The following is a 24,630-nucleotide window of genomic DNA, read 5'->3' as shown; positions in this document are numbered from 1 at the left end:
ACGTATAAAACCTCAAGAAAAAAACCCCACATATTTACATGTAATTGAAGATTCCTAAGTTATTTAGCAGACTTTAAAAATTGCAATAAGGAAACGAAAGAGCAGGACTATGGTTCTCAGAAAGTTCTTTCTGTATTACCTCCTTTCTGTGAAAGGAGCATCTGCTGTAGCACTGTAAGTGCATACTGTACTGACAGAAGCAAAATCATGTCAGTTTAAAACAGTAAACTGGTCAGGAGATTGTCATCTATCACCATTCATAACTGGCAGTAGATAGTTATTTTGAAATGTATGCTGTCTCCAACGTTGTCGTCCAATTCCAAACCCAAAGAAGCCAAGCAACACGGTGTATTCTACTCTGTCAGTGTGGCTTCTGGTATGGTTCTAAGACTATACATTCATAGATAAGATCCACAAAGAGAGGCCCAAACCATAATTTCTTACAGAATTTCTCACATCAAGAGCTAGATATTTAAATGGCAATACCTACCATTTTTAACTAGACTCCAAGCATTTTTCACCATTGTAAAATAATAAGTGTTATAGCCAGTTCCTTCTTCAGATTATAACACTAAACCATAGAGATGCAAATAGCAGAATAAGTAAGAACACATGCAGCTGATAACCAGCCAGTTTAAATCAAAGATGCAACATATGACCAAGTACAGAACAGAAGGGAAAGTGCTAAGAAACTTTTTTTAAAAATAGTTAATTTCCCATTTTTCATCATCATAAACAAATTGTTTTCAAGAGAAGGGTTATTCTTGAATGGAACATCTGATTGAGCCAGCCAGCATAACTTTGCCCAGAAAAGCAGATCATCATGACTAAAACTACACCAGAGTCCCTGCTGAAGACCAGCTTCTCTGTCGTGGTATACCTCTGAATCATGATCAGGATTAAACTTCACAGTGCCACACTGGAAATGAACTATAATAAGTTCTATCACAATCTGATTATAAGTGAATGCATAATTTGAAATACCAAGCCCTTTAAGGTTGAAAAAAAAAAAAAAGAAAAAAGATGTAAATCTCTAAATACAAGATACTATACCTAAGCATTTGCACATAATCCAGATGTTTCTGTTCTCCACTGCTGAATATAAATCATGCTACTCTATTCTGATGACTACCCTTCCTACTCAGTAACTGATTGTGATGTTGGAGCACATAAGCATGACCTGTTTTAGAAAGCTGTAGAAGTTGTTGATTTCTGGAAACTGAAATACAACTTTCACTTGGCTCACCATCTAGCACCATAAATAAAAGTTCACATAAAAAGGTAACTACACGTAAGACAAACTTCTGTCTTAAGATATTCTAGTGAAGTGATTTATTGAGTAGAGAAGTTTGTTTGCAAAGTTCTGAAACTGGCTCAATACATGACTTCTTGCAGTTCTGTTTCCATACACTGCCCGTGACTAAGTACTAGCACAGCCTGTAGACTGTTCTAAGCAGCATACACAAACAGCTATTTCCTTCCAGCAACAATTTTTCCTTATTCTCTAGAAAGATATATCCATTTTTATTTTCTTCCTAAACATGACAAGGGGATTAAGAGCCTGCAGAAGCCTCAGACACAGCATTTACTGGTTTTGTGCTGTTTCACCAGAATGTTTAACTCACGGTGACATGCAGGATAGACGAAAACCTTCTGATATGCAAGGTCATCTCGAACCACAAATATTATTTTCAAGAGCCTTGAAATCCCTAAAATGTCATGTCAGAAGGCATCTGTCACTATTAGTAGCTGTGCATTGTCATTTAAAGGTCCCGCTTCCTTCCTACCTCCCTGCAATTTCACAAAGATTAAAAAATTAAGGCTAATAAATAAACCAAGACAATGTACAGAATACCCAGGGCAGCAGGTAAACAGACTAAGCCATGCCTTACATAGATCCTGAAGCCAGCACTTTTGGGGGATAGGGACCAAAATAAATGGGGGAGAAAGAAAGAGGCTGCTCATTAAATAATTATAGGTTTTAGTCTAAATTGCTAAGTAAAAAAAAGTCACTGCATGTTTAGCAGATGCTACTGTGTAAAACTAAACCCACTAACATACAAGCGTGTTCCTCTCTTCTCCCTGCTCTACTTCATAAGCAGGATTTCCATGATCAGACAAGCATCCACTGAACAGCTGGGCACAGTTTGCCAATTTTACAGCAATCAGTGATCACTGAACCCATCAAGTTCTCTTCCCAAACCAGAAGCACCAAAATAATAGTAATAAGCTTGCAGGGATGAAAAAAATTCTTCCATCTGCTCACATTTTACAGCCTGCATGTTCCAGTTTTATTTCTTTTTGGGGTGTTTTTTGGACATAGGAAGAATCGTCTTTATAGCTGTGTATTTTCCTCCCTTATTTGGGGTATATGGAGGAGTGACATTTTACTTGGTCTGACAATTTTTTCATATTTTTGGTGACCCACAGAAAGGCACCAGCAAATCCTGTTATGAGATACATTAGACTTAAAAAAAAAAAAAAAAAAAAAAAAAAAAAGAACCCTCCAGCTTTTATAAAACACTGAGTCCTCAATTTTTTAAGTGTTTTGTGTAAGGAACACTGCCAACCTTATAGATGAAAACAGAAAAGAGCCTCCAAATCAAAGAAATCAAACCTTCTATGCTTGCATCCAACCATTTGCTCATGTCTATGAGAAAGAAAATCTGTTTCTACCTCAAAAATCTTACATGATTTTCCACCAAATCTTTCATGATTTTCTAGGTAGAAATGGATTTTCCTTCTTATAAAAGCAAAAGGGTAGATGGCATAAATCAGTCACTTCTTTAAAATTCCACTTAATGTTTTAGGCTTTGGGGGATCCTTTACAGACTTGCTTTGGAAAAAACCCTTATGTCATGAATAGGACTGACAGAAAGAAAACCCCAGCCACAACTGTCACACCACCTGGATACACTATTCATGATCTTTTCAGTCTCAAGTTATCTCAAATATCCATCAGATTGCTACTTTTGCATTTTCCCTATGGTCATACTAAGACAGATCAACAGAATCATGATACATCAAGTTTCTGGTGCACATTCCAGATATGGCATCAACACTTAATTTAGATATGAAGGGGTTAATAGGGAAATTTGATCCTTTGTATTGCCCTAGGAAACACACAGTACATCCCTGATTAATGTGACAGGATGCATCAGTTCATAAAGGGTGAAATTTACCCTTGCACAGTAGGTTAGCACTGGACCAATGTATTATCACTTAAGTCCCACTTAAGCACTTAAAACAATGAAATACCAAAGCTTGGTGAATGGACAGAATGACTGTAGATTAAATTCAGGGCATAACAAAGAATAATGTGAACTAGTAATATATATTTCTGACTCCCAAGTTATGTGGAGTCATTCAAGGAAAGACTTAGCATTAACCTGGACAGTATAATAAAAATATCAACTCGATGCGCAGAGTTAATCAAAAGTGACAACAAAATGTTGAACAATGAAATCGAAAATTATACTTGAGAATGAGATAATGACAACGTTTACATCAATGATGCACCCTCACTTGAAATACTGACCTGGAAAACACATATCAGGAATAGGTATCGTTAAGAGATGAGTAGCATAAAAGCAGGTGCATGAGGATCATATGAGAACAGAATGAAAGTACACAGACTGCCAGTTTTGAAGACCTGAGTAAAAAGAGACAGGCTAAGTAACATTAGGCAAACACAGAATGAGAGGTATAGAGACGATGTATTAAGAACGCCCTCTCTTCTTAATGCCCGTGTGTATGTGTTATCTCAATAAAGTAAAAAGGAACAAAGTTTGACATGTAGAAGGAGAAAAGGATTTTGATGTTACTTTTCATTCATTTATGAGTTTGTACAATATACAATCACATATATCTGAATTACAGATGAATATTGGGAATTCATTCATATCCTTATATTAGGATAAGAGAACCCAACCAATATGTAACCTCTGACACATTCAGAGAGAAGGCAATTACTAACCAACAGATACTGAGGGCAAAAATATTAATCCTGCTGGTGGCAGTTCTGAAGTCAGCTGCCATAGTATTTATAAAACTGTCCCCCAAACATCTACTACACCATACTGTAACAAGAGAACACTGGTCTGATACAAAACCACGCACTTATCATTAAATTCCTGTTGTTTCAATCAAGAGCTAAGCTGCCTAAAACTGGTAGCAGTGCAGAGATAGCAAAGACTTTCAAATTAGCAAATTCAGGTATCGGCCTGACTCATCACTGCAGCCTGAAGCCTTCCCTCTTCCCTGGCTAGTAATTGCAGCACAGATATACACAAATTTGTACTAGGCTGATGTTCAGGCTTGACAGTGCCAAACAACATGAGATTTTGGACAACATCCAAAATTTATCTAAAAGGCCCTTTACAGTTTTGCATCTTACTCAGATGAAAAGTAAGTATATGATTGTGTTCCGTTCTAGAACAAAACCCACTTTCCCTACAACCATACCCCTGAAATTCAAAGATGTGTAGACCCCAGATTTAAAGTGTTATCTGTAACTAGCAATATCACTGTTTAACTGTATATGTTTCCACTCTGTGACTACTTATCAACAGATATTAATGCAAATTTAACAACCTGTAGGTCTTCAAAGGAAAAGGAATTAAAATACAGAAATTATGAAGTCTGATGTGGTGCAAGCTAAGTACTGGGAAGCAACTGAGTAAACCTCAAATGAAGGATTATCCTTATTTTCTCAAGGATTTAACTCCAGCAAGGAATTGAACTAGTGACCTCCCCTTCCTGACCACCTCCTGCTGCCAACAGACAGATAAAATAAACCTAGTCATATAGATTATTATCAAGATCTCTTGAGAGAGAAAGAAGTAATTTCTGCACTAGAGGTCAAGCATAAGAATTTTAAGACCAAAGGTCAATTTTCTAAGAGAATTGTAAGTACTTGTGGATAGCTTAGAACAGAGACAATATCCATGCTGTGGCTATTATATCAACATGGGAGTACAGCTGCTATAAATTCAGAGATCATTTACAGAAAGAAAGAAATTAAAGAAAAAGTTAAGATTATTGAAGCCTCTTGCAAAGACAGAAATAAATACACACCTCTTTGTGGAAAGGTTGTGATACCTAAAACTATTAGACACCAACCTTTTACAATGTGTGGGTTTGCATTTATCTCAAGTAGAGAATGTTTGAAAAACCAGAACCCAACATCTAGGCCCTTGCTGAAATTTAAAATTTATTGCCTCTGCCTTTATATAGCAAGTCAAATCCATAAGTCAGTCCAGCAGCACGGAGTCCAAGGCTCTCAAACAAACAGCACCAGCTTAGGATCTAGCCCATAGTAACAAAACCCAGCCTTTCTAAAATCAACTCCAATTAAGGTGCTAAGATACAAATTCAGGCTGTTTCTGGAGTAATACATGATTAAATTATGGTTTTTGTGCAGCAATGTAAATCTAAAGTAAGACTGGATAGCCTCAGAATCACGACGTCATTTTTACAGCAGCTTAAGCAAAGCACCAACTTGTCTGTGGAGAAAGGCAGACTCTGGGCTTCTTCATGATCTCACATGTCCCACTTCTATTGCAGGTCACTACACTGAATACCCTCCAGTTTTTTCATAACGGTGACTGAGTTTACAGTCAATCATACTCCATGGTGCTGAGCTTGCAAAGCTGCATGGATCATGTGCTTGCCATTCCCTCTGAAACCCAAGTCTGGATTGCTCCAGCTTGTTTTTCAATACAGCTTTTTTTTCAAATGCTACAGTTCGATTTTACCATGCTGCTGGCGAGGCTCAGAATCAAGCTAAATCCAGATGCATCCAGCAAGCAAAGTTGCCACAGGGAAAGAGTGGGGAGGGGGAAAAAAAATTCAAATTGAAGCACAAGCAGTAAGATGATCCTATACCGCTGACTGCCAAAGAATAAGGTTTAATATAACATCAGAGAAATAAGAAAACCAGAAGAGTTACTTCCAGTACTGTCAATAGTTGTTACTATGAGAGTCTGGGATGGGGGTTTTTTGGAAACAAAACTGGAAGGAAAAGATACTGCTACATATGTATTGCTTCTTAGTCACCCACTTACATTTCAATTACTAAATGCTTTTCAGCAGTTTATGTCATTTTAAATAAGCATCACAGTGACAGTAAGAGAATGCATCAGAGGTAGGGTGGGGGTTTTTTGGTACAGCTTATAATCAAATTGTATTGGACTAATATTTCTATCCATAGCCTTTGATGCTTATGGTCTAATTTTAGCTGTTTAGTCTACATGTAATTCAGGAGCAGCAAGTATCAAATATTCTCACTTGGGCAGCACACGTTTGCTGACTCTTGTGACTCTTACACATGGAAGACAATAAGGTCCACAGTAGGACTCTACACTGCTCTGATGCATGAAACTGCTGTAAATCCAATGAAATGTCAGTGAAGCACTGGAGATGCAACAGGAAAAAAAAAACCAAGCAAAAAAATCCCAGGAGTAGCAAGAAGAAAAATCTGACCCATTATTATGTGAGAATTTTCTTATAAAACAATCTCTGAACAAAATACAAGCAGCACAAATCTGATGACGAGAAGTTTAGACATGTAAAACAGCCTGTTACATAACCAGGGGAAACAAAAAACTCCAGCACCATTATGTGTCAGTTTAAAACTGATACATACTATTTTCAGTATGACTTGGATCACTTTACACAACTTCCAAAACATGGTGAAACAGTGCATCTATGACACTTCACAGCAGGATGAATATTAGAATGGCAAAGATTAAAAAGGTCACATTACCAAATGCATCCAGGAACAAAAACAGAGCCTGTAAGAGGGGAAGCGAATTTTAAACACTGTCCTTTCAAATCTCAGTACTCTGCAGCTTAGAAAATAATAGGAAATCAAAGGCGAACGTGCATCTGGAACAGGCTCCTAACACTACAGTCATAGCTGCTTTCTGTAAGGTCAGGGAATAAAGTCTTGATGATTTAATTCCTGCTACAATGGGATCTAAGCAAGTCTTACCAAGTTCAAAACCCTACCTCCAGCAGTGGCCCATAAACCACCTGAATTCATTTTTAGGCTGGAAGCAAACAACTTTAGATTTTTATTTGAAGAAATATTCAAAATAATCAAGATGGGGGAGAGCACTTTGAGTTTCTAGTTGAAACGTGAACCACTTTCACCTCATCCCCAGTCTAGTAACTAATTTACCTTGAAAGCCACAGGCTTGTGGCGAAACATGGCAAATTCAAATTATTTTTAAGAAAATTAATTCCTCTACCTTTGCTTTTGCATTGTCATAGTTTTTATGGATTTAAGTTTGTAAGACTCTCCACTGAATGGCAGGAAGTTGTTTTGCTGAGACCTCTCAGTGCCAATCTGACAAGAATATTTAGGAAAAAGGATACCGAGGGCAGGCCTGAGGTCTTTTCTTTCTTCTTTTCTAGGCCATGCCTGAGCAGGCAATAATCCATTTTTATTCTGCCTCCAAAAAATGACCAGTAACCTACTGCATCACGTGGTACAATGTTGTGTGCTTTCAGTCACAAACAAGAATCTGAATAAGCAAAAACAAGATCATGTTTTGGAGACTGTGGAAGATGGTGATGTCTTGACAAGAACTGGTGATGTCTTAACCTCTACTACAGTTCTCCATTTTATTTTATATTTAAAAACATAGCTCTAAGGTGACAAAAGCTCTGAGTCTTCACCATTTAAACATGCCACTTCCCCCCTTTATTCATCTTGTTTTAATGCCAACACACAGCCATTCAGTGCAGTGGATTTGCTCCCAAATGTACTTCTTCACAACTTAAGAGCAGAGATGTCAATTAAGCTTTCACTTTTGAGATCAGTAATAGGGTAAGTGGTTAGGGTGGTGGGAAATCTTCTTCTTTCCAGCTTTCTCCCTTCATTTTATTTCATTTTCACCCTATGTTTGTTTATGACAAGAACTAAAAGTCAGAAAATGGACACTATCACTTTCATATATAAGCTATGAGGATGGGGAGTTCTTTGCATGGATCAGAATCTGACCCCAAACTACACAAGTGATACTTGCACTAGGCTGGGGCTGCTGACTTCGTAACTGAAGCAAACCCAGCAAAAAGAGTCAAGAGTTAGGCCCCAGAAGTATCATGGCTCAAACAATACTTTTGCATCATATCTCTTATCTGGTATAAATGTCTCTTGATAATGGTTAGCAAATGTCTCATACCAGAACACAGAAGGTCCAGCTAAGTATGAGGAAAAACTTCTTCATTTCATGGGTGGCAGAGCACTGGGACAGGCTCCCCAGAGAGGTGGTGAAGTCTCCTTCTCTGGAGATACTCAAAACCCACATGGATGTGATCCTGTGCAACCTGCTCTAGGTGATCCTGCTTTGGGAGGGGGGTTGGACTAGATGATCCCCAGGGGTCTCTTCCAAACCCAACTGTTCTGTGATTCTGTAACGGATCTAAAGCATTATCCAGTAAGGCCACAAATTTGCAATATCTGCTGTCCACAGTGTGAAGTTCAGCCTAATACTGAGAAGGGCTCGTATGTCACAACCACTATCTAGCATATGAAGTAATGGAATTTATTCTGTATCGTAATGTTTACTTACCAATCTCATCAGCCTTCTTAAAAATAAATAAATAAAAAACCAAAACAAACCCCACGCACCCCTAGTCAATAACTTGTTTCAGTTTACAGACACACATTAGGTTTCAGAGTCAAAAATCAGTACTTTTTTTTTTTTAACTTGAACAATTTGCCCTAAAACCTGAAAATGCAGAAATTATTGCTTCTGTGTAGCTTCAGTTATTTAAAGGCTTGTCTCTTTTTTTTTTTTCTTTTTTTGTTAACTACAACTTTAGGCTTCAATCATAACCAGACTGTATGACTTCCTACAAAGACAGTGTATTTATGCAGTAACATAGTTGCAGATACAGCATGATTTTGACATTTACGGTAGTCCTGAAGAGGGAACAAGCCAAATGTATCCCTGGCACAGCCTTAATAATTTCCAAAAACATTTGCATGTAACTCTGGCTTCACACCTCAAAAATAGTAAGGAGTAATATTTTAGTTTATATACTTTCTGAACTCCCATTTTTACCTCCCAGTACCTAAGACCTGTTTTGAAGTGTTAAGTGGGACTCAAGTGATAGCTACACCTCATACTCGCAAAAGGCTACATTTTATTCCTAGGGCACAGATGAAAAGACTCCCCAGTAGTTGAAGTGTTTTTTCCAGGCAGTAATATGCAATATAACTATCATTAACGCCCATATAACAGACTACTAAGGTCATCCCTTAAAAAAAATTCTTTGATATTTCAAGTTCATCATCAGCCTCCTCAGAAATGCCTGCATTCCTAACAATTCAGCCAGTCTTCAGAATAACCCATTAGCCTCACCACCCACTTTACACCAACCTATACCCTTTCCAGGCAATAGTTCTGGAAGCTGAAACTTACTGAAATAGCATTTGGTAAATATCACTTTGCCAAATAAGACTTGGTATTATCAACTGGGTGCATTTAACCTTGCTTTGCCTTTTACATTCCAAATTTCGGTGGGGGTTGTGATAAGGTAGGATTAGAGGGAAAAAGAGGGGAGATATGGGACTATGTGGCAACCTAATTTAAGGCACCTTTAAAAGTATCTGTATCAATCGATCAGAATTTCTAAAAATGACTTAAAAATAAAAAAGGAAGGAAACCCCCCCCATACCACCAGAGGGCTGCTGCCTGCAGGAAAATGAAACTGCTGCATTTTAACACTGCAGTATAAGTCTGCCAGCTCCACAGGAGCATAAATAAAAGCGACCAAGTTAGAAAAGCATCACACAAGCACAGTTTTACTCAGTGACACCTCATTTGGGATATCACGGCCAAACAACCCTAAGGAAAGAAGCAAAAGTCAACATAGCCAAAAATTGTCAAAATGAGAACATTAAAGCAATTTTTCTATTGTATTAGATAGCTAAAGTAACTTTAGATTCAAATTGCAGGCACAGAGATTTCAGTATTTATGTATCAATATTACAGCAACTGAAAGGAGAACCTACGGTAGGTAGACAAGTACAGCATGAAAAGGTATCATCACCTGGACAGATCAGGCTGCATGGTTCATGCTGTCCTCAGGAAATTAAAATCAACAGAGATAAAAAGAAGCTAGCAAAAATAAAAAATAGCAAAAGTAAAAAAAAAAAATAAATGTAGGTCTAAGTAACAGGGTAATCCCAGGCCTTTCCATGCTGCTAATTTCTGAAAAAATTATCAATACTAGCTGGCTAATCCTGTCAGTCCCAAAAGGGAAGTCAAGTATTATCTTAGTTTTATAGTAGGACACCATGAAAAATAATTTTTCTAAAAAATTATTAATAAAACAATAAATTAATTTGCCAGAGGCTCCACTGCAAGACTACAAATCAATGGTTGAGTCTGTCAGATACAGTGAAGATTACAGTTACCGTTTCTGAACAATGTACCTTAGAACTACACAACATGACAGAACCTGTTTTATATACATCTACTACCCTTTCCCTAAGAAATGATTCAGCTAGGACTCTATAGCATTTGAGAGACCATCAGAGTATCTGCATGACCAGCAGATCGAAGCAGGTGACCCTGCTCCTCTACTACAGCCTTGTGAGACCCCACCTGGAGCACTGTGTTCAGCTTGGGGGCCCCAGTACATAAGAAGGACATGGACCTGGTGGATCAAGTCCAGAGAAGAACCATGAAGACAATCAGAGGGATGGAGCACCTATCCTATGAAGACACCCTGAGAGAGCTGGGCTTGTTCAGCCTGGAGATGAGAAGGTTTGGGGGACACCTTAGAGCAGACTTCCAGTACCAGAGAGGGCCTCTAAGAAAGCTCAGGGGACTGGTTACAAAGGCAAGTAGTGATAGGACAAGGGGTAACAGCAGCTTTATGCTGAAGGAAGGAAGATTTATATTAGATATTAGGAAGAAACTCTCTACTCTGAAGGTGGTGTTCAAGGTCAAGTTGGATGGGGCTTTGGGCTGCCTGGTCTAGTGGAGGATGTCCCTGTCAATGATTATCTTCCAACCCAAACCATTCTACAATCCCATGAAATAGGAACCCAATCCTTTAATCCAGCAGGCCTTGAGAGTACAGAATAATCTTTCACAACAGAATTGGAACTCTACAGGATCAACAACAAGGTTGGTATTTTGCATATACAAAAAACCCCAACCTTGAAACGAAGTAATACATACACAAAGTGTACAATGTGTTATGTATATAAACGTTCAGCTTACCCACATCTGACACACCACATTGATTTATAGCTGATGCAAAGTTTATTAAAAGAGCAAAACAAAGACACGACTGGTACAAATAAATAATGAAACAAAGATGGGGAAGACTGGACATCTACAAGGTTCTCAATTGCTTTGGTACACTTTGTCAGCCCTCACACAAATCCAAGTTTTACCCGTCAGTGCTAGAATTCCACCTTTGATTGTAAGGCAGATATACTTTAATCAGAACTAGGTTTTTTTTGCAATGTTTTCAAGTCCCATCATTTCAATAAGGAGAAAAAGGCCTATTACACATGGATTTCTACCCTCTTGTAGACTCCAGAAATTTGCAGTAGAGAAGTAGACACTTGAACAGTAAATGTGTTAAGTTTGCTATTCTAATCAATCTTTTTATGAATGTTTGGGAAGCAGTCCACATGCTACCACGTTTCTTAGAGCCAGAGACACCAAAACACTAAGAATAAACAAGCATTGGTGGAGCTAGAGAGGTTCTTGGCTGTAACTGATTCAATAGCGATAAGAGTAATGGTGATGACACATTACAACAGAGTGCCATAAACTATGCCTATTTTTGCACTATTTCCTCTAAGCAGGAAGAGCCACCTGGTAACAAGATGGCAACTGTCCCAACCACACTAGCAGTCTGGCTGTCACTTTACCTAGCAAAGATGCAGTAATGATAAAGGTAAGGACATTTTCTACATCCTGAAGCTTAGTGCAAACCGGTTGGGTAATTTCAGTATACATATGTGGGGAATACTAGAGAAGAATTACTGCTAAAAGTATTAAAACATTTACTTGCCTTAATTTGTCTGTTAGCTGAGCAGACAGACTTCTGCTTTAAGTATGAAAGATAGTAATTTGTAAAATGCCAGGCCTGTATTTTCAGTTTGAATTTAATTCGCTTACAGCATCATTCCACTTTGTGCTCTAATTTGCTTGAATATCCTCTGCAGAGGAGATGTATTCCTCGGCTGCTCTTAACTAGAACACTGCCAGAGGTCTGCCTCTGCTGCCCTCAATGAGAAACTTGCTCATGGGTCAAACTCTACTCTCAGATAAACTACAGCAAGGCCTTGAAGTCAATGGGACTGCACAGATGTAACTGAGTGGAGAATTTGACTGACTAATGTTTTCAGCACAATCTAGAAACAACCAGAAGCAAAGATGTGTTTTCACAAATATGAGCAATGAAATAAACCAGACCTAAAAGAAAAGCAGCACAGGACAAAACCCTGAAGCACTAGGACAGATCTACCTTTGTGGGTGGTGATTACTGATTTTAATCAAGCTTTACTGATTTATAGGAATGGGAAGTTTGGGGAAACGTGTAGATTTAGCTAGTTTCAAAAGCTAATGAAAAACTGCTCAAGGCTGGTGCTTACAAAGTGGTATAAGTCTTAAAAGCTGTGCCACTCATAGCCATGTCTTTTCAACAAAACAAATGCCCGAGTTTAACAGGGCTATAGCACTTGTGTCATTGCCAAGTTTTAATATAATACTTGGCTTTGTCTTCAGCGACGATTTTTGTACAGAAAGGCATTGCAAACACACAAACAGCTCTCAGTCTTCCTCTCAGCTTTCTGCAGGAAAGGACTACTTCAAATACTGCCACTGTACCAAAATGGATACATGGAGGAAATACAGAGAGGGCTCCCTTCTTCTCACACTCCCCAAGCACTGTGCTTAGCTCACAAACAGGAAGGACCAAGTATTAGCTTCTATCCTCCCTGATTTGCGCTGCTCCAGAAGCAGAAAGCAGGCAGGAATCCAGCCTGTCAAGCTAGCTGGGGGTTCCTCCAGCATTAGGGAATCACGCTGCTGTTCAGCACCAATTTTTCCACCTAATTTTGGTGGAAGAATTTTAGCCAAGGTGAGGGTGGTATCTGAAGCATAGCTGTATTCCACCAATCTCAATCTGCCATAGCAGTATCTCATGACCTTCAAAACCAAATTCAGATTAAAGCTGTGCTGTTTAGGACTGCTTAGCTTTACCCTACTTTAAGGAAACAAAATTTACATGTTCATGTTAGCTGCCTGTAATTCCCCCCATAACACCATAGATAAGTAAGTTTCAACCAAGTTTAAAAGAGCAAGGAACATCTCTAAGATTCTACAAATGTCATGGAAAGTGCCAAGTGTCTGGGGAAATAAGAGCTTCAAGCTTTGCTCCCACAATGGAAAGAGAAAATTGTGATTTAATCCTTAATGTATTTCAAGAGAAAGAAAAAGGATGGACAGGCAGCAGAGATGGCTCCAAATAAGACACAAACACTGTTTTCACCCAGCCTGAGACAAGGATGTAAAGCGAGCAGAAGGTGAATACAGGGTACAAAACCAGAGGAGACAACGTTCCTTAGTTTCACAGTTTGCTGAACAAGTGACGGTGTTTTAGTTGCACAGGGTAACTTGGAATAGCAAGAGTTTAGACATAATCTCTGAAGATCATCTAGTCCAACACCACTGGTCAAAGCAGAGTCAACTCGAGCAGGCTGCTCAAGGCTGGGTCTAGCCTGTTTCTTAATATATGCAAGGATGGAGACTTCACAACACCTCTAGGCAACCTGTGCCAGGTTCAACCCACCCTCACAGTGGAGGAGCTTCTTCCTATATTTAAATGTAATCTCATATACACAAAGGCCCAACTAAGATTAGTGCTTTCGCATCAAAGGGATTATATGCAGATAATATATTACAAGTTATCTTTCCTCTCAGTTCACAACCTAGGCAAGATGCATGAAATGTGGAAGACAAAACATAAACAAGATAAATAATTCTCCAAGGACACACAATGCATCAGTGTTAATTTCCCAGACAAGGCATCTGTATAAGAAGTGGGAGGAAACCCTGAAAGTACCTTATTTTTCAGTCTACTGTGATCATACAGTTAAAAAAAAAAAACAAATCCCTAACAATAATACATGCTTATTGAGAGACACCCTATCTAAGAAAATAGTCTATTTCTACTAGTGAAATGATTAAGAGGCTTAGTCTTGGAAATGCAACATCCTCAACAGTTTTCAACTACCCTCCTAAAGTCTTCATTAATTTGCTGTAGGAGATCGCAGCTGTAGAAAGAACCAAATATCCAATATCACAATCCTTGAACCAGTTTCCAGAGGCAAGGTAACTTTGAATTTAACACACAAATCCAAGGAAAACCCCAATAAAAACAATAAAAGACCCCACCAAACAAAGAAAAACCCACCCAAACCCACCAGAACTTCAAAAAGGAAAACAGTAGACCAATCCTGCACCTGCTGACAACAGGTCAACTCAGTATGACAGACAAACTACCCACCATTTACAACCTCAAAATAAGATGAGAGCTTCAGAACAGAATACTGAAAGGGAGGAAGAGACTCTAGTAAGGTAAAAATCAAAGAGTCAAGTGCATTGGGAAAGGTCATAAGAGTCACCAAATGAAACTTATCCAAGAAGAATGACTGGTAGGATGAATAACACAACCCTCAGCTGGCCAACAATCAGCAAAAGATGAGAAATTTTTTAACATCCTACACAGTGCATTTCATATCACGAGGATTTGGATTGTGAAGTTTTCCTTTTGCATTTTAACTTGTGTTTTAGTTCAAATGCGATAGAATAGTAGTCTTAACACTTTGTGCTAGCTTAGCTAAGACTTTATCATAGCAGGATGTTGTTTTTTTAAAAAACAAATTTTTTTTAAAATTAAATATCCATCACCAGCTCATGATTAGCTGCAAATATATTATTACTGGTCCCTCTAACTCAGTAGTTATATTAAAATAGGGCAGATAAACTAACATTATGAACCTGGGCTATGATGTACCTCATCCTGGACCAAAGCAAAAAGACAATCACTTTTCCCAAGAACATCTGTGTAGAAATCTAGTGTTTACATTGCTAGCCACACATGAAATAATTAAAAGAGCGAAACAGAGCCAAACAATTCCATCAACAGTCCCTTCTGGGCCAGTACAAAGACCTGGTACATTCTCATCTGCAGCTGAAGGTCTACTGTTCAATCTCTGGCAGGCTGAAACTGACAGTTCTAAGAGCAGGCTTTGGATACTGGGCAGATAAATTAGCACCTTTTTTGGTCCAGAGAAGTTTGCTTCTCCTAGAAACCAGCTCCTCCATTTTTTTTTGCTCCAGTCAACAGGGCTTTTAATAGTTAAACGCCAAGGGGAGTCGGCTCATGCCATGTAAGGCTGAACACACAGAGGAATGACACTGCAAAAGCAGAGCTTAATACATATGTAAGGTAGATTTTATTAAAAGAAACCCAAAACATTATCACACTGGGGTTGGTTTTTTTTTCATTAAGCATATAATGCAAAAGACAGTAAATCAAAATTGCAAGAGCCTCAGGATATAAATAGAGTATGCTGGTTTTTTTTAAGTAGAAGCAAGCAGCCAGAAGAGCACTTACTAAATGGATGCCTGAAAACAGTTTTCAATCTTTTTATTGTTTTTTTCAAAGTTAAGCACTTCACTGTAAATATTATCATGCCTGTAATACCCATATAGCGTTCAAACACTAAAACAAAAAAAAAAAAAAAGGAAAAAAGGTATTTGGACACCAGAAGTCACTTGGTGCTGGTTTCTCTCTTCAATTGTCCCCCGCACACTGCGTTTACCTATTTATTGTTAGTTGATGTTGCAAATCTCAGCACAAAGCTTTTACCAGCAATAATCTCCTTTTGTCAGTAGCCTTCAAGTTATCTACTTTTTCCTCCCCAAACCTCTTAAGTATCAAATCAATGGGTGGCTATTGCATAACAAAACAAAGAGCCTGTAATCAGTGGCAAATTGCACAAGGAATGATCCCCCAATCTAACTGCACCCCTTCTACCACACCATATTAAAAATGTTTCTTTGAACACAAAATTAATACAAACAAACCAAAAATCTTCTTTTTCTTTTAAGTATGCAATAATCCTCATATGAAGAAATCAGGAACTGCCCAGCACAGCCATGGGGTGCAAAACAGCAAGATCAGCCAGCAGAACTTTGTGAAGGGGTTATTTAGAACAGTTTTAAGGCTACTTTATGTCAGTTGACAATGATCTCTGTGGCCTTCAGGAAGTAATAAAATCATTGTCTCAAAATAAAACTGAGAGCGCTGACAACTCAAGTATTCTCTTCTACCCACTCCAGCACTGAGTAACTATCCATCAGCTTCATGCACCAGCCTGAAGGTTACTCTGTATTACCTGGAAGGCAGTACTACCACATAAGGGAATGTACCTGGATCTGTTTAAACACCATTATCTACCTTCTTTGTGCATACTGGTCTTAATCTCATGACACACTTCAATTTATTACCTTTTAAAAACTGTATCCCAAGCACACTGCAAAAGAAACAGTACATTTCTATTTGTACAGTCTCAGGACAACGATGATCACACAGGCATCTCTGCCACAAATGACACATTCATGAAAAAATTGCTTGCAGCTACATCAATAGCAAGTAATACACTTTTATGAAAGGAACCAATACAATTTCCTCTGTTCCACCCAAACTCCATTTAAACACAATTTTCAAAAGCTATGAAAACACCCCACTTCTGGGTGCATTTTTTGCACTTTTTTTCCACCAGAATTTTATCAGCAACGTGTCTAGTCTGTAAACACAATTAAAAGAATTAAAAGAATTAATATAAGTGTTGTATCTCTGTTCCAAATAGACTGTAGAATAAGTCAAACGCAACTGGATGAACACTTTATAGGCTCTAAAAGTAGACGTGAAATTAGCTAAGTTTGATTTGGTCACATTCATAGGCCTTTTAAAAACCTTTCTGGAAAACGTCCCATCTTGCAGGCAAAGGGTGCTTTTGGGAATCATGTCCAAATGCTCTAGGAAAACTAAATCTTCAGTTTCCACTTGCAAACTTTTGTGTTGGAAGTACTCATACAACTATCCAAGCAGAATGTAACACTCATGTAATATATCCACCAGATTACATTCAAGAGTACAACTCAAATCTTTGGATACTGTTTTAAGCATATCCAATCCATAAGCGAGGTAAAGAGAGCTGTGGAAAGGAGATTTAAAAAAAAATAAATAATTTGCCAGAAAATCTGCAACAAATAAAGACTTAAAGGAAATCACTCTGCACTTACACACGGTACAGATGGAGATGGTTCATTAAGAACACTATTTAAAACAAATTTTATTCATGTCACTCTACAGTATAGGTGTTTTGTAGAAAAACAGTACTGTGTATGAATGACCTGAAAAAGGACCAACTTCCTCATTTTCCATAAGCAGAGCAAACAGCATTATTGACTGGTATTGCTAAACATCCTGGATTTAAACCAAGAAGATTTTTTTTTTTTGCAGGGTATTTCTTAATAGAACAATCCAAAACAAACAAAAAATTTCCACCCTTACCTATTTATCATGGGCTTGATGATCTTCCTACTAAAGTCAGCTCGACTTAGAACACTGTCTGACTTCACAAGGGCAACTTAACAGTATATCAGCACTTGAAGAGAAGCACTCCTGGAGCATTCATTTATGTCTCTACCTTTACCTTCACGGAAATCTGTATCCAGGCTTCCACCCCTTATTATTTTGACTGTTCTCCTATGCTCACAATACATTCTTCATGCAACGTCTCTTACTTCAGAGGGCATTACTTCCAAATTTGTTCTGAAAGCTGGAATTCTTTTACCACCTACGTTTGTTCTATATTATCTACCCATTAATTTTGAGGTGGATATCAACATTTATTGTCATTGCAATTAAATTATGCAATATTAAAGACTTTCCAAAATATATGTGGAGCAAATTTATGATACACTGAAAAATATTGCAATGTTGGAAAATCCAAAATATACACTAGCTTCTCCACTCAATTTGCAAAAAGAGCTGTAAGAAACCACTTTAAAATGACATATTTGCTCTCCTCATGGACTTGCAGGTTTTCTAGAGATCAGAAAAAGTTTATCTCAAGAGGTAAATTCTATTGAGACGATTTTTAATTTCTCTAACCTCTTCCATCATCCTAATGCATTCCTTCCCACTGTAGCAACACAAAATTACATTAAAGCAGTGACAGAGTAGAAAACTGCTTCAGCAGTGCAAGAACTCTATTTGTGAAATCCCTGTTTCTGTACTTCCTGCTGATGTCTGAAAAGTAGACATATAAGTAGTCATACAGTCGCACTCACATGACAGTATATCAATTTTGACAATGCTTGAGTGAGAAAGCTTACTGTGCTTTATAAAAAATAAACATTCAGAACTTGCTACCGTTTCAGAAAATTCATATTTTTTCCTGCTGATATTGTTGTAAAATACTAATGGCATGCCTCTACAAAGTTTGCAGGACAGTGGAAGCTAAAAATCGTTTTCATTATAGTTATGAAACAGGAATTTGCTTTAATTTTAAAAAAGAATGAGAGTCATAAAAGGTATAGATGAAATTTGCAGTTCAGACATGTGGCATGGTAATACTAGCTTACTTCAGTCAGTCAGTCTCAAAACTCCTGTTACTTGAAAATTCATTAACTCTAAGTCACTACAACCCAAGAATAAGATTTTGCAAAGAAAGGTTAAGACCTCTACTTCCCACAGTACTGCAATGTCTTCTTTCTATAATAACCAATTAACCATTTAAGTCTTTATAGACTACCATAACTAAATATATGGATTCAGCATTCTGAAAGAATATATTCTAAAACAAAAATATTCATCTAGAAAGCTCTACTCTTTAGATTCTCCCTAGATCCACCACACTGGGTCCAAAAAAAAAAAAAAAAGCCATATGAATGAAAAAGATATACTTTATTTAGCCTACTTACCTAAGGAAACCAGGCTTCTGAGATCACATTGTCTACCAAACACTCCTTGAACAGATCTGAAGCTTTCAATTTCAACCAAATTTGACAAAGACAAAAAAAAAAATTAACAAATTTCAATTTCTGACAGTGTCATGGTAACAGGTGGTTAAGGCCATAAACATCCTGTTTAAGCTCCCACTGAATAAAAGGCTATTAAATTCAGTAAGACAGATTTAATGATTTCTGTTCTCACAAATACTGCTGAACACCTCACCGATGGCTCATATATAATTAACAAGTTACACACCAAAATAGCTGGAAGTTATATGGTATCAATGGAGAAAACGGACCCCCTACACTTTCTGCAAAGGTTGAAATGTCGTGAATTTCAAGAAGGATTCTTTGTCTTGAGTTTCTGCAGAACTGGGCTTAAAACAGAATGAAAGGAGCAAGACAAAAATGGATCAGCAACATTATATTTTTCATAAAGTTTATCTCAAAGTGAATAAGCTAACTCTCACTCTCAATGTCTTATTGCTTGTAGATAAAGTAGAGGCTTGGAAATACCAGCTATGGTCCCACAGCAAACAATGCTGATGAAGCCTATACAATAACTGTCAAATGAAAACACAAGGAAAGTCTCCACAATGCTGAAGACCTTCACAAGAAGCACTTCAACTCTTCATCTTTGCACTCATTAATAAATATTCACTAAAGTCAATCCAAATCTCTCTTAAGAATTTCAAAGGTGAAACAGGGGTTAAGGAGGCCAAAGGAACACAGGAACAAAAATGTTTGTGGTAGTAAAAAAAAAAAAAAGTCAAAGAATACACAAGAAGCTGATTTCATACAGAATTAGTGGCAAATGGAGGAAAGTCTCTGTTTGATCTAAAATTAAAACAGTGCTTCATGATCAGGTATGACTAGAGTTTCTCAATGCTCACTGTTTCTATGTGTATTACTGTAGCATGACACACATCTTTTGCTCATTACTGTTAACAACAAAGACCTCCTATAATTAACTGTAGAAGAAGGCATCAATGAAGCTTAGATAAACCAACCTTTCCCCACACACCCATTTATATACAGTAACAATCTTTTACACTGACAGTTCTGTAAAATAAAATTGAGTACAATAAGTAGGATTATGCTGCTTCTTGTGTTCTTGCAAAATCTTTCAAATACAGATTCCATGAGCTATTCCTCCAGCTGCAGTCAATAAGAGATGCTCTGAATTCAACCCATTACAAAACCAAACCATTTTACTACAGCACTCAAATTATACATTAAGTTTGTATGCTGCATTATTAAAAAAAAAAAAAATCCTTCATTCCTCTATCATTCCCACTACCAGTAAGGAGCTTTAAGCACAGGCATTTTTCAACACTGTCCCATGTAGCCTTTTTCCAGCTTCTCCAACCATGAGGTCCAACTTCTCCAACTATGAGGTCCTGATCCTCTCTCGGTGCCATCAGTCACTCTCAGCAAGCTTGAGGAACCAACACAGGAGGCCACTCAGAACAAATTTTGCATACCCAGATCAACACTTTCAATAACAGTTGTTACCCACCAATTTGAACCGAAGGCTCTTCTGTATCCATTTTGCACACCCACAGCCAGATGTCACCAGGCTCCACTAATGCCCCAGGTACGGCAGCTGGACTTCTTTGCAGGGACCAGTAGGCTGCTGTTGTTAAATGCTTTTTTTTCAGCTAGTAAGGTGGCAATCTGTGACAACTTCACAGAAGGAAAGCCAGTGAGAGTTCTATTTACCATTCCATTCTCTCTCCATGACACTCTTTGCAAGTCTGCCCTGAGCTGTGCACCCACACCACTTCCCAAAACCGCTTTCTTTGGCTCTCAGTAAAAGCAGGTAAGAGTGATTAATAGTTTACACACTAATGTATCTGGAAGCAAAGCTACATCTACACATCTGAAATAACTTCATAGATTCAAGATTTTTTATTCAAAATAAAAACAATGGATACAGAGATCACTGCAAAATGGGTAGGACTTTCCAACACAACCTACACTTTCTTTCTCTTCATCATTTCATTTTGCCAGATTTTATTTCTTACTCTTCTCCCTCCCCTTGGAAAAAAAAATAAAACCCAAGCCATTACATCCTAATCTTCCACGCTCTAAAGTCAAGCTCTAAAGGAACGATTACAACCACTATTTTCTTCAGCCATATGCCACTGCAACCCAAATTCAAAGTTATACACCATAACAACATACTACAGTGAATCAGGCCCTCATACTGCGCTTGTTGTCCTCTCCCTAAAATGCTGCAGGTTGCCTGCTTACCCTCTAAAACAAGAGGGATGAGGACTAGCTATGCACCACACACTGTTCATGCCATTCTGCATGCTCCCAAACGTGATTAGCACAGAAAATGCGAGAAGACCAGAAGGCATCTTTCCATATTTAGCCATGTATGTTTAATACCAAGTTAGATTTCACCTCAGTGCATTATGCCGTTAATCAAGGGCGGGCACAGCAAGGAAGACACAGACTGACATCAGCTACTTTTAAGATTTCTCTTCCTCTTCCCCCACCCCTAGCTTTTATGACACCACATATCGTACATTTTATGTGCATTCATGTGTGCAAACAACAGAGACTTATCTATAAAGATCAGTTATGTGGTACAACTGCAAAAGGAAACTTTCACCCTTGTCCAGATAGTTGAATAACTGCAGAGGCCAACAGCAGCAAGCCTCTAAATACATCCCCTTCTTCTCCCTCCACCCCCACATCTCTAATCACTTAGGAGGAAGATAGGAAGATTAGCAGAGAGGAAAAAAATAACCAAAGCTGCAGATAACCCTTTAGGACCACAACGTCAGGCTATATGAGACATGGAGCAAAAGGTTAATACAGCTGTATTTTCAGGAGTCTCAGACAATTGTATTTAAAGGGAAGGGAGGGGTGCCGAGAAGGTGAGAGAGGAAAAAGGAAATGGTGATGAAGACAAAAATGAATTTGTCATCTACAGCTAGCTCTTTGATCACCTGGAGTATCCAGGAAAGGATTACCAGCAGAAATAGGGCAGTTTTATTACCAACACCCTGCAATTTTTTTGGTAGAGCATTTTCATTATCATAATCAGAACAGATTTTAGTAAAAATGCAACTGCAGAAGTAAGGGCTCATTGAGCTATGCAAAGAATAAAGGTGGTAACCAAAACAGTGACAGAGAGCTACCTTTAGCAGCAGATACACTGAAGAGATTTGAAAAAAAATGAAATATAAATAAAAGTCACTTTCACTAGAAGACAATGTCATCTTCATCCATGTCTCTGAGCGGTTGCTATGGGGTTGTGAAGAGGAGAGGAAGGATGGGGGGGGAGGGTGTATAATCAATCATCTCAGAAGAGCATTGCTTCTTACAGAGAAAGATCTGGATTTTGACTGTGTCCCTAAGAAAATTGCGGACTGCAGAGCTGCTGCCACGCAGGGCAGTGAGGAAGCAGGCAGAGCAGAGGCAGCAGCTGGGGATGGAAACGCCTATTAAATCCTTTAGACAACAGATGGGCAAAGCTCGGCTGGGTTATAAAAAAAAAAAAAAATACACCACAATGCATCATGTTTTATTGTCCCACCATAATGAACAACACTTAACACCCACATGCCCGAAGAATCCCCCCTCCATGGCTGATCTTCCCCTCTCCCTAAATTATAATTGCAAGTCTCAATTCACTTTTGGGGGGCTTCCAACCCAATGAATTTGCCAGATGCCATTGCTTATTGCACCTGTGACTAAAAAAAAAAAAAATTAAAAAATAAATAAATAAGGAAGACATTTGTCCTTCTTTTTATGTGTTTTTCTTCCAATTAATGCTCCCCTGCCCTTGAAGTGAATATGCTACCCAAGCAAGCAACAGTAAGTCCAGATCTTGAACGCATTTAGGGGATCTAATTATGTCATGTAGGGCACAAGCACCTGCTCTCTGCTAATTCCCTCCACTCGGTTTCCTCTTTTTTAATATTTCTTACCATTGTTCCATTCAGGAAAATCTGCTGGGGGTGAGTTTCATAAACAAGCTTTAAGAAAAATAATTAAATAACCTCCCCTCCCCCCAGTCCCTCCTACAAAAACACGGCATAACCAGAATGAATTCTGCTATATAACCTCTATTTTTCTTTTATTTCAGACCCCATCCACAAAAAGTCACCAACCCATCCATCCATATTTGCTAAATAACCACAGCATTCAGTGCCACAGACATACTGTACATATTTCCACCCCCCCAACTGCACCTTAAGGACTACACCCTTTTCAATCATGATGTCATGAAATACTGCTGGTGACTCCCCCACTACCACCACCACCACCTCCTTGGTACTACAGGCTGTGAACCTTTCATTTCAATATAATTTAATTAAAAAGAAAATGCTCCTAAGTAGGGCAGTGATGTGAAAATTCACCACCACCAGATCATCTATTTTTTTCCTCTGCATGCTCTCTGGCTGTCATCAGAACAACACCCATTAGCAGGAGTAATGAACATAAAGCATCCTGGGCTTAAAAAAAATAAATAAAAAAAATACAGCATTCAAATGAAAACTAATAATCGATAAAGGCAAAAACCCTCTATAAATGAAATCTCCACTAAAACAGCAAAGGGGAAAACCTGAACCCTCAAATATCCCATCCCCAACACCTCACTGGCTGCTACAGCACCTTCCCCCTAGCGCCGGTGCTGCTGCAAATGAACCAACCTGTCTGTCCTTTTCCTAAGGTTTTCTCCAAACGGTAGGGTCCAACATATTGTGCATGTTGAGCTCCGCTGCCTTCTTTCCCTGTTGATGTCATTTCTACCTGGATCTGTAATTCTGCAGTGTGTATGTGCTGATGAGCTGGAATTTCTCTCTGCAGTTCTTTAAATTCCCACTTTGCAGCTGTGCAAGCAAAGCACTCTTTTTTTTTTTTTTTCCTTTGCTTCAGTCCACTCGGTTGCAGATTTTTCTCTTCCTCCTCCTTCTTTTCTCTCTCTCTCCCTGTCCGTGCTTTCTCGCTGGGTCTGCCTGGGACGCTGATGGACGAAGGAGGTATTTTAATGTTCAAAGAGGGGGATCTACGATCCAAGCCCAAGGAGCATGATGCTGGTGATCCGAGCTCCGCACGCCTTGTTCTCTCTAGGAGCTGTTCAAGGGAGAGCCAGAGCTAGAGCAGCGGAAGAGCTGGGGCCTGCAGCTGTGACTGACATCAAAAGCAGCCAATCCCATCCTCTCCCACCTCCTTCTCCCCGCCTCCTTCCACTACCTTTTCTTTAGCATCAGCAGCAGTTACTGCCTCTGCCTGCTACAGAGCATGATAATCAATGGCAACAGCAAACACCTAAGTTTATCAGTCCGTTGCAAAGGCACACTTAAATATAGTTTAACGTGTTAAGTATTTGAAGACCCAAATGTAAACATTTTTTTCCCTTATACTACACTATGCAGCTGTACTTTCAGAAAATTAAAGAAGGGCTGAGATTGTGGCAGGAAATAAGAAAGGAAAAAAAAATCCCTACTTCTGAAAATGAGCTAGAGAAATTCATTGATTCAGTTTGCTTCTGGAAGACCTACATCTTCTGTGGCTTTTACTCTTTAAAGAGGGG

The 24,630-nt window shown here is 38.5% G+C and overlaps 1 protein-coding gene across 2 annotated transcripts in view; it reads right to left on the bottom strand.

Moving 5' to 3' along the window:
• The window catches only part of BRSK2 (BR serine/threonine kinase 2), a 310,775-nt gene extending 286,588 nt beyond the window's left edge, over positions 1-24,187 (bottom strand). For both annotated transcript variants that reach the window (XM_084263965.1, XM_084263966.1), the window contains exon 1: positions 23,747-24,187. In XM_084263965.1, coding sequence (XP_084120091.1) covers positions 23,747-23,840 — 94 coding nt within the window. In that variant the 5' untranslated portion in view covers positions 23,841-24,187. The remainder of the gene's footprint in view (positions 1-23,746) is intronic.
• Positions 24,188-24,630: the final 443 nt, after the last annotated feature.

The sequence above is a fragment of the Gallinula chloropus genome (genome assembly GCF_964237585.1).
Source record: "Gallinula chloropus genome assembly, chromosome: 4".
In the NCBI taxonomy this organism is placed as follows: domain Eukaryota; kingdom Metazoa; phylum Chordata; class Aves; order Gruiformes; family Rallidae; genus Gallinula; species Gallinula chloropus.
The sequence above is the reverse complement of the archived record's forward strand: the minus strand, read 5'-3'. Positions and strand labels throughout refer to the sequence as shown.